The 15375-nt window shown below is 37.9% G+C and overlaps 1 protein-coding gene across 1 annotated transcript in view; it reads left to right on the forward strand.

Moving 5' to 3' along the window:
* LOC126455176 (DNA (cytosine-5)-methyltransferase 3B-like) overlaps positions 1 to 14254 on the forward strand; it is a 154840-nt gene extending 140586 nt beyond the window's left edge. The window contains exons 9-10 of the mRNA XM_050091154.1: positions 12493 to 12701; positions 14181 to 14254. Coding sequence (XP_049947111.1) covers positions 12493 to 12701; positions 14181 to 14254 — 283 coding nt within the window. The remainder of the gene's footprint in view (positions 1 to 12492; positions 12702 to 14180) is intronic.
* Positions 14255 to 15375: the final 1121 nt, after the last annotated feature.

The following is a 15375-nucleotide window of genomic DNA, read 5'->3' on the forward strand; positions in this document are numbered from 1 at the left end:
AAAGAAAGAAAGTATTAAATGGCTATTACATTGCAAGACATCAACTATCACCAGCTGTTCACCACCAGGAAAACTAAGTGAGGCAATCATCTGTGGAGATAAGACCACCACAGATGAAAATCCTCCATAGACAAGCGTTACCAAGATGACAAGAAATCTCGTCAGTGTGATCAACAATAGTCAACCAGTTCAGCTGCTAGTTGACTCAGGGGCTTCTTTTTCTATAAAGTTAAATATTTAGCGTCACCAGCTAAAGAAGACTCGCCCTTTTTCACATGATATCTTGCGAACCATGGATGAAAGCTATCAGACGGATGCCATATTCCTTGACTTCCGGAAAGCGTTTGACTCAGTGCCCCACTGCAAACTCCTAACTAAGGTACGAGCATATGGGATTGGTTCCCAAGTATGTGAGTGGCTCGAAGACTTCTTAAGTAATGGAACCCAGTACGTTTTCCTCGATGGTGAGTGTTCATCGGAGGTGAGGGTATCATCTGGAGTGCCCCAGGGAAGTGTGGTAGGTCCGTTGTTGTTTTCTATCTACATAAATGATCTTTTGGATAGGGTGGATAGCAATGTGTGGCTGCTTGCTGATGATGCTGTGGTGTATGGGAAAGTGTCATCGTTGAGTGACTGTAGGAGGATACAAGATGACTTGGACAGGATTTGTGATTGGTGTAAAGAATGGCAGCTAACTCTAAAGCAATTGTGCTAAAGGTCATAAATGGGTAAGATGCCCAGCTGACAGGAACATACAGCATAAGTCAAATAAGACATAACACCCTTTTTATTTTGGGAATGATCCCAGATACCTAAATGTGGTTTTCGACAAATGATAGTATGCTAAGAGGCAAGTACTTTGATATGTGATGAAGAGGCCTGCATCTTGTATCAATTGAGATATTGAAGCAGGTATGATTTTGTAATGAAATGATATACTTTTCTATCATTCAAAAGTGCTTGAAAAGATGAGTACAGTAACTGTTAATTTTGAGGTTGAAATTCTTTGCAAAAGAATCTGGGAAATGAACTAAAATAGGAAAGCAACTTGGACAGACTCAGCTGTTGCAGTGTAAATAAGAACTCTCATGCCAGGTTCTGTTGTTATATGCAGCAAGACAGACCTACACTACTAAGAAAAGCCTCAATTTCCATATTACACAGATAAAGAGTCAGCTATGGTTTTTGTGTATGGATCTATGGTATATACTACCTTCTGGTGCACCAGATTGGCTTAGGAATACTATTTCAGATGTGTGTGCATTCCTAGATTTTTGTGGAAACGGCAACAGTTTTGTTATGCAGTTTTCCATTTAAACTCTCCCCTTCCCTGCTTACTAGTCAAAAGCAAAACAGAAACATTTATTGTTCATATTTCATATTAATAAACAGCCCTTATCACAGAAAGAACAAAGTAGTTTATTAACTTTCTTAGATTTAATAATAATAATAATAATAATAATAGTAATAACAATAATACCTGGATTCTCTTTACCTGGAAAGGCCTGAACACTTCTTAAAAAGAAACACCTGTTGTCAGACTCTCCATAGTGTCATAATGAATCCACATGAAGTCCAAATCCAAAATCTGTGTTGGCAATGAAATACAGTGTGTAGCACTGAAAGCACATTTACTTAGAACACCTACATACAGCAAGAACAGAAATGATCCCCTGGTTGAAGAGTGCAGTTATTTACACAAACATAAAATTTTCCAGAAAGCTAGTATTTAACCAGCCACCAGCAGTGGTGGCCTCATCAGCCAGAGATTGCAATCATGTATGTGCTTGAGTTGCATTTGTCTCTCTCTCTCTCTCTCTCTCCCCCCCCCCCCCCCCCCCTGTGTGTGTGTGTGTGTGTGTGTGTGTGTGTGTGTGTGTTCTATCTCCAATGAAGGCCTCCTGGCAGAAAGCTCGTTTTCTGACAGTCTTTTTGTTGTGCCTCTCTGCGAGTCAGCATCTCTGTTATCTGGTGAGTAGCAACTATCCATTTTATAATATTGGACGCTCCATCCTCGATTTTCCATTGTTGCAGCAGATATTCCAGACATAGAGATGTAAGATAGTTAAAGAATCTTCCAGAAATAATACAAATTATCAAATAATTTCTGTGCTCAGGTTCGTTCAGATGAACCACAAAATGCCAATCATTGACACTAACAACGCCACCTCACTTAAGGCAGCAGACCTCATGGCAATATTGTGTAGTAAACTAATAGCACACAGAAATATATAAGCTGACTTATATTAATTAATTTATATCTAGAACTATGATTTATATTAATTTCAATCAAGAACTGTTAGCGGTTTGCTTCATGGACTAATAGCCAATTTTAATTTGCAACTTACTTGCATTGAATAAATGTTCTTAGCCCTACAAAGAGGATTACAACAATATCCATTAAACTTCACCAGGAAAATCAGAAATTTAGAATTGAAGGAGTTGCCATGTAAAGGTTACATATCTCAGAACTGGAAGAAAGAAGCTTGTTAATGGAACACACTTGTTTTGGTGATGACAGTACATTGTTACCTCTAGAAAAACTAAACTTCAACAATTATTGGAAGAATTTCATACTCCAGGTTTGAATGTGGGCCTCAATTTTTTTATAATAAGATGCGAACAATGTATAATCAACACGTTCATAAGAAAACTATGCAAATTAACAATGAAGCTACAGAGCCAACAGAGGAGATATATTTTGTGCAATTCGGAGTGACAGATGGATAAACAACATAGTAAATAAACAGAAAAGCCAAAATCCCCTTGGGGAATGCTTGTTAAATAAACCGAGTTCTCAAAACAATGTTTCTTTAGCTATAGAAATTAAAGGTTTGCAATCTATGTAGATTTTAACTAACTGCAAGGAGACAAGAACTTCTAGTGAAAATATGATTCAAAAGCTGTAAATTTCATAGTAAGCAATGGAGAAATGAAAATGAAATTTAGATAGTTGGGTTACAGCCAGCAATTCAGACACATACAGCTGGAGACTATAACACATAGAGAATCTGGAGATCACTTAATCCGGCAGTGGATGTTAAATAGCTGCTGCTGCTGCTTATGATAATTCCAAAAATATCTTCAACAATAAACTAAAACTACATCATAAAAAATAAAAAACAAATGACACTCAATATTACAGACCATTCTCATTGTTATCCAGCATTTCCAAATTAACTGAAAGAGAAAATCAAACAATGGAAACTCCAGGTTGGAATAACAACAATATTAGAAATAGGGTAGATTTCTACTTACCATAAAGATCACCCATTGAGTTACAAAGAGGCACATGTGTCTGTTGAGCAAAGCCCTCCTCAGCAAAGACACATGCACACAAGCAAACACACCTCACATGCTCTCGGCACACTCAGTCAAACTGCCGGTGGTGGGGCCTGAGTGTGTGTGACGTGTGCTTGCTTGTGTGAATGTGTGTATGTTTTCTTTGCTGAGGAAGATTTGGCCAATAGATACATGTGTAATGGTCTTTTTTTTGTGCCTGTTTACATCTCAATGGATCATCCTCATGGTGAGTAGTGATCTACCCTATTCATAATATTAACTGAAAGGGATACACAGGTATGATTGTGCAACTTCTCATATGTAAATAAAACACACTCACCCTCAGTGGTAAATTTTTTTTAGCAGAAAAGCATATCAACCAAACAACTTGAAACGAATGAGATGTTGGTATGTCATGCAGATGGCACATGTTTGTGTCCGGGAAGGCAATGCTGGACAACAAACTAAAGCCACTGGCTCAGGACTGTCAGGGAGGAGGAACAAGCAGGTGTGTGTGACTGGAACTGGAATGACCGCTGCAACAGTGTCTTCCATACAAGGTCAGTAGATGTACTGGTGTCTGAGTCACTACATCCAAGAAATCTCCTGGTGTTATTGATGCTGGAGCTGAAGCACCAAATTTTCCCGGGGTGATGGTACACCTAGCCAACAACATTCATCATCTTCCAGGACTGTTAGGGAAGAGGAACAAGCAGGTGTGAGTGACTGGAACTGGAATGACTGATGCAACAGTGTCTTTCATACAAGGTCAGTAGATGTACTGGTGTCTGAGTCACTACATCCAAGAAATCTCCGGGTGGTATTGATGCTGGAGCTGAAGCACCAAATTTTCCAGGGGTGATGGTACACCTACCCAACAACATTCATCATCTTCCATAAGGAACATCACAGCTTGTTAAACCTGAAGTTGACAAAACCAATGAAAAAAAATGGTGTAGACCAGTTAGCTCAGCATCTGAGAACTTGATGTGCCAATCTGATCAGACACATTGCATGATGGACTGAAGAACTGGGTGACACTGAGACATTGACGCAACATTCCGAGTATTTTGTTGAGTGACTGCACCAGTTGGACATCTAATGAAAAAACAAACTGCCTCCTGGCAGTCAAATTCATAATTTGGAGCTGTTAGAAAGTGAGAAAGTACATTCAGATTATAACAATGAGCAGAAGTGCAAATAGTTAATGGAGTATTGGAAATCTGTCAAGTAGAGAAATCGCTGATGAAGGCAATGTGCTGACACTGAGGCAGTTTTGCCTTAGGTCCAGAAAGGGATGTCTGTTGGTGATATGATGATTTTTGCAACCACACAAAAAGAATTTACAACTCATGGACACTATAGATTATGGTCAGTGCTTCCTTTCGGATCTATGAATAATGTTCTCGTGCTGGAGTAAGGCTCTTTGACATAAACTTAGATGATGTCTCGGTGCCATCCTCCAACTTATGAGAGAGAACAGCTTTGATGCTGAGTGAGAATGCATCTCTTGCCAATACCAGTGACATGCCGCATAAGTTTGCTAATGCAACTCCTCATAAATAATACACCAGAATCTGAGAACAACAGTACAGTCCACACTTACAACACAAGGGAACAAATTACCTTTATTATCTGTTACCAAAACTTGTCAGTGGCTCAGAAATTAGTTATTTTCTATCGAGTGAGACTGGTTAGTCACAAGGTAGGATACTGATTGGAGGGCCAATTTTATTTCTGAAATACCAGATGACACTCCCCTAACCACTGAAAAGGGCCTGCATTATTATGGAGATAATTTAGTGGGTGGGCTATGAAGGTTGCCTGGGGAATAAATCCAAGTACCGTAATTAACTTTTTCTAGAAATACTTAAGGTCCTTAACAGATAACAAGCACAGTCATGTTCTTATAGCATCTGCGTATTCTTTTGTGGGTCAAATGCGTAAATAAGTGACCACTGGTTGAAATTAGGTGCATTTGGAAAAGTTACACTTAAGGCTTTTTGGTGCAATGGTTCAAAAAGCCAGGCATAGATTGTGCAAATATTCCTCTGTCATACGGCCATGACATCTGTACAATTCACATAATACAGAATTTCTTCAGTAATCTGTTCAAGAAACCTCTTGAGTGTGGCAGGGAGCTCTACCTCCACTGAAAGTCAACCTGTTGTATTGATTCACTCTGAATGGTGTGTTCAAAACTAAAATCTCGAATCTTTGGCAAGAGGCAACTGAAAATATGCCTCCAAGAGATTGATTTTAAAACAGAGTTTTCCTCCTGACAGATTACAATAATATTCATGTGGCCAAGGAAGGAATAAGAATCAGTGTCCACTTGAGTATTACTATGTTGATCAAGATTTGCACACAATCAAAGAGAACCCTTAGTCTTTTTAACCACCACTAGTGTCAAAACACACTGACTGGAGAAATGAAGGATACATTTTTTTGTTCTAGTCTAATGTAGCCTTATCCTCATACTTAACAGGCAACAGAAGTGGGTGAAATTTTTAAAGCATCAGATTTGCTGATGGTTTCAGGACAATGTGACCCTGAAAGTCCAAAGCTTTCCTAAACAGTGCATATGTACTGTATCAGTGGCAAGACTAGCTACCACATGCCTATGAAGCACACTTCATGATGTAATGAAAGTCCAAAAGCTGAATATGCATTAAGGACAAAAATGTTCTCAACCAAAGGACCACCACAACTAAAAATGATAATCTAAGAGTGGCACCTCATGGTGACTATATGACCACAACTGTGATTGCACTTCACTTAGTGAGGGAGCATTTACAGTGAAGAACTTAGGCTGATTAGCGGTCGAGACCAGTGCACCACCATCAAAAAGAACAAAAATCAGTGGATTGTTTGGTTTTTTTGTGTTGTACCAGCACAAGCTTAAAGCTTGTGCAGGAGTCCTGATCTGGGGCTAAGCAGATCACTACATCACAAAAGGTCCATGGATTTGTGAGGTTGTCTCCATACCCATACACATCTATCTACTCAATAAAATTTTAAATCAGACTCATCTAACCAGGTAACATGTTTCCAGTCATCAGCAGCCCAATGTTGGTGTTCACAGGCCCAGGTGAAACGTAAAGCTTTGTGTCGTGCAGTCATCAAGGGTACAGGAGTTGGCCTTCAGCTCCAACGCCCATATTGATGATGTTTCATTGAAGATTCATGCTCTGAGACTTGTTGATGGCCCAGCATTGAAATCTGCAGTAGTTTGTGGAAGGGTTGCACTTCTGTCACATTGAATGATTCTCTTCAGTCGTCGTTGGTCCCATTCTTGCAGGATCTTTTTCCAGGACCAGTGATGTCTGAGACTTGATATTTTACTGGATTCCTGATATTCGCAGTACATTCATGAAATTGTTGTATGGGAAAATCCACACTTCATCACTATCTCGGAGATGCTTTGTCCTATCACGCGTGGGCCGACTATAACACCACATTCAACCTCACTTAAATCTTGATAACCAGCCATTGTGGCAGCAGTAATTGATCTAACAACTGCGCCAGACAATTGTCGTCTTACGTAGGCATTTCCGACTGCAGTGCCATTTTTGTCTGTTTACATATCTCTGTATTTGAATATGCATTCCTATACCAGTTCCTTTCATGCTTCAGTGTACAATGAAATGAGGGGACAGTTGTCTCTGAATGAGGATGGACCTCCCAAAATTTCTAAAAGAGCGCCATTTAAGTTTAAGCCTACAGTTGATTATAATAGATAATAGTTTGTGCAGCAGCAGGATGTGGTCTATGATATCAAGGGGTTTAGATAGATCAAGGCATATGCCAGTTACTTTTCCTCCACTATCAGGTTTTTGGAACATTTCATTCAGTAATTCAAATATTGCTGATTTTGTTGATCAGCCTTTCCATAAACCTTGTTAGTCTGTGGATAAAATATTGCACTTTTCTAGAAAATATAGCAAACTCTTATGAAATATTTATTCTGGTGTTTTCAGAAATACAGGTAGCAAAGCAATAAGTCTATAATTGGCTATGTTATCTGTCATACACTTTATAGACAGTGGCTGTAGTTTCAGTTATCTTTAAGCTGGAAGGATAGATTACAGTTGTGAAAACGAGGTCACTTGCATTTTTAACGACATAATCCAGAATGTCATCCATGCCATTCAAAAATTTTGTTCTTGACTTACTAATTGCTAGTATAATTTCTTTAGGATTGGTTTGGGGAAGAAATGGGGAGTCAGGGTTTCTATTTAGATTTGTTTTTGATCTGGTATAATTGTTATTGGAAGATTTTATACCACAGAGTAATTGTTCACTAACATCTGAATGGTGTGCCTTAAAAGCACTGGCTACTTTTCTCATTTATAATTTGTTTGCCATCTTGATGCAGCTGAAGGTTTACATTTTTGGGGGAAGGGGGGTGGTTCATTTCCTACTTCCTGTTTGACTTTCTTTTATGTGGCTTTCATTTTGTTCCTGACCATTATTATGTGCAGATCATTTGCCATTTTTCTAGTTTCTTTAATGATTTGTGAAGCACTCTCTTACAATTCTTGAAATACACTAAAACACTTCAGTAACAATGTGTGTTTTTTGAAATTTCACAAAGTGTCCTCTTTCCAGCACAAGATGTTTTAATGCCTGTTGTCAGCCAAGAAACAGTTCTTCTACTGTTTTTGATTTTTTGTTTTTAACTGGAAAACAGATATTGTAATGTGAGAATATATCCATATCCATGAACATGCCAAAATTCTTACATGTGTCCAATGGTTGTGTCATTCCATGTCCCCCCCCCCCCCCCCCCCCCCCCCAGTAAGTGTCAGAGGTGTTCTGAGTTTTGCTTGCTTGCTAAAATTTCCACTTTTTCTTGTTATTTGTGGTTTATTATTGGCAGTGATCTCTGTTGGGAATTCAATAAATTGTGCATAAGGATCACTGAACCTGGATTCATATTTTGAGTTCTGTATAAATATTTATCTGCATTTATTAGTACCTGATCTGTAGTACTGGTGGATGATTTGGTGACTCAGGCATGGGATTTAATGGTTGTGTGTACATTGTAGGACTTCAAGGCTTAATCTGTCTTTAGAGTTTTTGTTGGCATCTATGCTAAAGTCACCACACATGATAGTTGTCTTACTAAATACTTTATACTGTTAAGTGCCTTTTCAAACAAAGTAGTTATGTTTCCATCTGGGCTTCTATACATACAAATAATAATATTTATATTGGTCAATTCTGTAGAAGAAATTTTGCCAATCAGTGAACTTTAAGAAATAGCATTTGACGTCTTTTCCAATATGTATGCATGTTCCTCAATGCGTAGATGTCTTTCTGCAAAAAAAATAAATAAATAATGAAAGGGTAAAGCCCTCTATCCTTGTAAGTGATAACATACTTTTGTTAACCATTGTTCATTAACACATGTCACTGACACTTCTTTTAATTCATCTGATAACAATATTTCCATCTCACCAACTTTATTTGGTAGGAATTGCATATTTTGGAGAAGAAGCATAAATTTTGATGATGGTTTATTTACTTAGCTGCTTATGCCTAACTTGTGTTTAAGAGCTGCATATGACGTTTCATTTATCACACTTTTACTGTTGTAGTTTTCCTTCCAGAGCAATGTTTCACAGGCTAAATTTAACATTTCTCTGGAATCACTTTCCATAAAAATGTTCTGTTTCTTTCCTGTTGTATGTGGGGCTGTTTGATGTACAGTGTCATAGTGCTTCAACTGTGATTTTCGAAACTGCAACTTGGGGCACTGCAACTAAATTTGATGGAGATCCTCTTCTTGCTGCTTCAGCTTTGTCTGGAACCAGTGGAGTATTTGGTTCTTAAACATAAACTGATGATTGCATTGTGGCTTCTGTAATTGGAGGTTGCACTAAGCATAGCTGATTTCAATACCACACAGCACTGCCTTGCTTTTCGTGTATCTGTGCATTCCATGGGTAGTGAAATCTTCCCTTTTTCGTCTGTCTGCATTAATATATTTTTCATTCCTGAAAAACTTGCTTATATGTTTGAACTTTTGGTTTGTTGCTTCATTTCTGCATTCACACACAATGTTTTCATGAGGTCATGTCTCATAGGTATGCTTATTACAAAGACTTTCCTGTCCACAACCTTTCCCAATGCTTCCCTTAAAGATCAAAAAAGGAAACTGGATGTAACAAGTTGTAGGAATATGAAATGGAATGATCATCACATAGACTGCATCTTAAATAAAGTAGATGATAGACTTTGGTTCATAGGTAGTATATTAGGAAATCTGATCAGTCTGCAAAGCAGATTGTCTGCAAAACACTTGTGTGATCCATCCGAGAATATTGCACAAGCATGTTGGGCCCATACCAAATAGGACTAACAGTGGATATTAAACAGATACAAAAAGGGTGTAAATTGTTACAGGTTTATTTGACCCATGGGAGAGTTCACAGAGGTGAAAAAATGACAGCTATGAACAAAATCATGTATTATAGAGATGTGAAGAATGTACACTGAAAATATGTGGCGTTGTAGGTCCAACATTTGTTTTAGATGTCTCACACACACATCAGAAACTGATAGAAACAACAACCATTAGTTAATAATATGAAACAATCACCTATAAATTACAGAAATTTATTTTTTAAAACTTTGTACAATAATGAGAGACTTATGAATCCTTTGACAGCTAAATGACATGTTGAAATCCAATTTAATTTCATGTATTTTGGATACCTGCACTGTGTTTGTGTTGCTACATGGGACTGAATTACCCAAGAAGGCTGCATTGACATTTGATGGATATTTCTGGGGCACCAGTGATGATCGTCTCTTGGGTTCTGTCTGGCATCTTTTTTTATTCATCTCAGAACAGTTTCATTTCATTCAAACTATTCACTTACTCTGTCAGGTGGAAAAACTTTTGGGCTCAAATGTAAGAATTCCAACTTAAGTTAGCTAGCCACTTTCATTAGCCAACTTAACTTAAAATGGCTACCTGCACTGAGTGGCTTGTTTGCATTGCTACTTTGGACTGAAGTACCTATGTGACTTACATTGACGTTTGATGAGTATTTCTGGAGCATTGGCAGTAATCACTTCTCCACCACTCTAGTTTTTTCACTTTGGAGACAAAAAAATAATTCAAAGACTTAAAATTTTGAACTTTGAAATTTTCACAATATGTATTAGTGACATAGAATGAGTCAGTTTACAGGTTATTTTTGTTTCTGCATGTGCATGCATTCACGTGATCACTAGTTATTTTTCCCTAACCAACTTACTGAAAATAAAAGACATCAAAGTTATTCACACTTCATTCAAAGAGTGTTGTACAAATTCACTCAATGATGATTTCATTCTGAATTGTAATACTGCCACTCTGCATGAACAGTGACGGAGCATAAGCACTGTATGATTTAACAAAACAAATATTATGAAATATAATGCTGCAACTAATTTTGAAATATAAGTGTACTGACAGAAGAGGCTTTACTGTCAGTATTAAGAATAAATCAAGAAACACCACATTAGTACTCTTCTTTTACAGTCAGTATTATGACTACTTCAAGAAAAATCATGTTATAGTACTCTTCTGACAGAGAAGACAAAATCCATTTGAAATCTGAACTGGTGGTAGAAAATTCTCTGCATCTGAAAAGAAATTATTCCATCATTGGAAGCTTTCACTCAAAAGTTCTTATTCCATCAGTGGAAGCTTTCACTCAAAAGTTCGTAGGCAATGAATCCTGTTACTGGTATTCAAAGCCTCACTTCATGTACTTCAATTTTAGCTCAAAAACACGCATTAAAGATGCAAGACCTGCCCACACACCAAGAACCATCTACTCCAGTCCTGTCACAGACTCATCCTACCCCATCAGAGGTTGGGCCACTTGTGAAAGCAGCCATGTTATACACTAGCTCTATTACAACTACTGCATAGTATTTTACATTACGTGTGGCAACCAACCAGCTGTGGACTAGAATGAATGGCCACTCCCAAACTATTGACAAAAACAAGGTGGACCACCCGGTGACACAACATGCAGCATAGCACAACAAACGAGATTTCAATTGCTGCTTCGCAACCTTTGTCATCTGGATCTTCCCCAGCACCACCAGCTTTTCTGAGCTGTGCAGATGGGAGCTATCCTTACAGCACATCCTGTCCTTTGCTTCTGTAACCTTGCTGGCCTAAACCTAAAGTAACTCACTGTTCCCATCATCCCATCCAATAGTGTGTGTGTGTGTGTGTGTGTGTGTGTGTGTGTGTGTCTGTGTCTGTGTGTGTGTGTGTGTGTGTGTGTGTGTGCATGCGCGCGCACGCACGAGCACATTTCATTCATGTTATTGGCTACAACTTGTCTAAGTGGCAGCTGACTACTCTGACATGCTGCTATGCTCAGTCTGATCTGTAGTGTGGAGAGCTGTGAAATGGCATAAAACTGTATTTTTTCATGTTACAGACCCATGTGTTTTAATAACCGTGTTCTCCATAAGGTGACTGGAGAAAGATAGAGGTCATTAACAGGTGTCTTTTTATCTAGGTTTGGACCAGCACTGGTGAAGTAAAAAACATTTTTAAATTTGTTATTGTTTTATTTTTTATATGCTTTTAAATAAATTAAGGTTAGGTATCACTTTAATTTCATCATACATGTGTCAGTGGCTGGAAATGTTTCCTTGTGCAGTAAGTTTTGCCAGAGAATATGACACGTAATAATATGTTGTGTTTTAGAGAAATGTATCCCAGCAGTTTTTCTGAATTTTTCCATCAGAAAGCATTCCTATGGCAGCTTTTTCTGTTGTGTTGCACAATTTTCTACATGTTCTAAAATCAGAAGGAGATGAAATATATATAATGTATGGCATTCTACTCCTAAAAAAACTGGGAACAAAGCTGATGGCATACTGACCAGGAGTGTTGCAGCAATAAAATTTATAAACTCCTGAAAGCAATGAAGTCACACACACACACACACACACATGCACACACGCACAGGCATTTATTACTTGCTCCCTCCAACTAGTTCAATAAGTAAGTGCAGCAGACAGTACTGTAATTATTTTTGAAAGCTATGCAGTGAAAACAATAGATATTCATCAGAGAAAGACAAACTTATCAAGCTCATCAGTTTACAGAACATTTGATTTAGGCCTTTAGTACAGGACTGGTAAACTATAATCTAACAGTGCTCAATCTGTTTTGATTTGTTCTAGATTTTTGGGACATAACCCAACTATCATGGATGCCACACATTTCTCCGCACAAGATCGCCGACGTAATTTCTGGGGTAATATTCCTGGAATGCATACAACAATACAATTAAAAGAAGATCATAAACTTCAGGATTATATCTGTGGAAATCCATATGCAAGTATGCAAAAATTAAAGACACTGACGAAATCATCTGAAATTACTGTGGATGGTATGTGTTTCAGTGTTATTCATCTGGTGATAGGTTAACAGACCCATTTCTCATGTTGCTATAAAATATAGTAATCTACAGGGTGATTTGTTCCACCATGTACAAACTCTAGGGATTGATCAATGAGAGGATACAGAACAAAAAGGGGCTAATGAAATGCATGGTTTCCATGTTAGAGACCATTAATTCAATCATACTTTGTTACAAAGACTGTGGTCTAATACACATTGTACCATGCATCACAGTTACAGTAAGCATGGTTTCCTCCTAGAGAATGGTACTGCCTCGTATGTTATGCCCTAGCAGTCTCTCCTGCTATAGTAATTGGTAACTTTGTGTCCAGCTCAATTCCCTTACTGACTCACCTTGCGGTGGATATGATACAGTGTTGTACACAATGTTCCATATTCAAATCAAGAGCTTGCCAACATAGTGTTTACTTACAGAAAGCCAAATGGCAAATGGCAATGGGTGGTAGGCAGCAAGGTTGCAACAGGGGATTTATCTCCGCCAAAAACAACCACAGCGTACAGCATTCAATGTTTGCAACAGTGTTTTGCCTTTTGTCTGAGACAGGGTTGTTTCAGCAAGCAGGAAACCACGAAGGAAGTACTTGAAATGTTCAGACACCAGACCTGGAGGAAAATGTGATTAACACTGTGGAAGTGTATTTGGTCTGCCAGTACAGGGTAAGCCAGATGACCATGTTGAACTTTCTCAATGACAATTGTTAAAACCCTTATCACTAACAGCATGAACAGGGCTTACTAGTGACAGACTTTCCACATCAAGAGCAGTTTTGTCATGGTTTCTTCATCAGGCAACCATGATTACAGGAGTTTTGTCATCCACCCTATCCACAGATGAAGCCTGCTTTTCGTTTAGTGGTATCTTCAACTTTCATAACAGTCATCTGTGGGATAGTATGCAGTACAGTGACAGCGAATCATCAATATCTGTGCAGCCAGAATTTGTGGTCCACGATAATTGGTGACCAGGCTTCCTTTCATGCCACCTGATAAGCCAGGACCATCTTCTTGTGGGTGCCTTTGCCTCCCCTGCCCAAAGAAGTCCCATTGATGATTCAAATGGTTATGTGGTTGCTACATTATGGTGCTGCAACCCACTTCGCTGTTAACGTCCAGATGCTTCTCAGTTGTGTCTTCCCTGATCAATGGATCAGCTGAGGGGATCCAGTTGCATGACCTGCTCATTCACCAGATCTCAACCTGTGTGATTTCTAGTTATGGGGCCACCTCAGAAGTATCGTGTATCCAGAGCACATTCCAGATGTGAAGATTGTACTGGTTGTTACCTATCTCGTTTCTTGATAACTGAATGATGTGGAATCTTACGCGGTATATTGTGGTAAGACCACATTCGCACCACGTGTTTGTAATTGATAATAATACGAGTAGTTCCAGCACAATTTCAGCAAGGCTTATTTATTAGTAGCTGCTGAAAGATTACACACTGCAGATCTCGTTTGTCTAGGGGTTTTGTCTGCAAAACATTACTCTAACAAGCATGGCCTGGGTTTTCTTCTTGTTTGAAATAAACACTACCGGATTCGAATTACTTTCGGCTAAAAATAATATTTATTCGTACTTTTTGTTTAGTCACTACAATATTTTCACTACGAACATTGATACCCTAAAAATGCATTATACTGTACTGGTCACTTAAACACGTCCATCTCCCTCCAATACCGACAAAGAAGTGGCGTGTAAGCCAACATGTGCCCGGAAGTTGCAGACATTCCTACATTCCAGATTCTTTGGTCTTCTGACCTTAATACACTCCAAAGACACATATAAATAAATACATATAAATATACAACATTTAACATCTCAAACAAATCCATTATTTATCATAAAAGAAAATATTCATAAATAAATAAATTAAACACATTGTATGGCAACATAATGAAGTTACCTTATCTCTCTACTGTGGGCATCGTACTTTTCGCATGAGATAAAGTTTATCTCTGACAGTTAATTACATTACAATAGCCCACCAGGACTTACAAGTGTACCTTGGTCCACTTGTCAGTCCGATACAGAAATTGCATCATTGTCTTGTATACAACTTTTTATCACAACTGTAGTAAACTGTTTATTCTTTCATCAACCCTTGACTTCCTCCTTTGTCACACAACATAGATTACATACATACATATGTCAATTTGTAGCCCAGAAATTTACTATAAAATAATACTAAAGTTAAAACCTTTTCTCATATTAGAACAAACATAGTACTAACTCCTATATCATCAGTGAGTTTGCAAAAGTATTTCAATTCAACAACACTATTCTCTCATGAGCCTTGTAAATTATGTGATATCAAAAGTAAGAGGCAAAATAAGCCTTTATGGGGTTATAAACAGAGCTGAATAAAAACAGTTATGGTGAGCATGATGTAAAACAAAAGCACACTTGCATATACAAGAAAATATATTCTATTAACTATACAATTTTTTTACGCATTATGGTCTATTTAAGTGAATGAACAAGATTTCAAAATTTATGAGATTTGCTATTCTCAAACTGTGAGGGTGGGTGACATGTCTTGTCTCCTAGCATCATCAGTAAAATAAAATCCCTTATTTATCAAGTTTACACATTTTGCAATTCATTAAATACTGTAAAATTACTTTAAAAAAAAACCACATAGG

This window comes from Schistocerca serialis, chromosome 1 (genome assembly GCF_023864345.2).
Source record: "Schistocerca serialis cubense isolate TAMUIC-IGC-003099 chromosome 1, iqSchSeri2.2, whole genome shotgun sequence".
Classification (NCBI taxonomy): Eukaryota; Metazoa; Arthropoda; class Insecta; order Orthoptera; family Acrididae; genus Schistocerca; species Schistocerca serialis.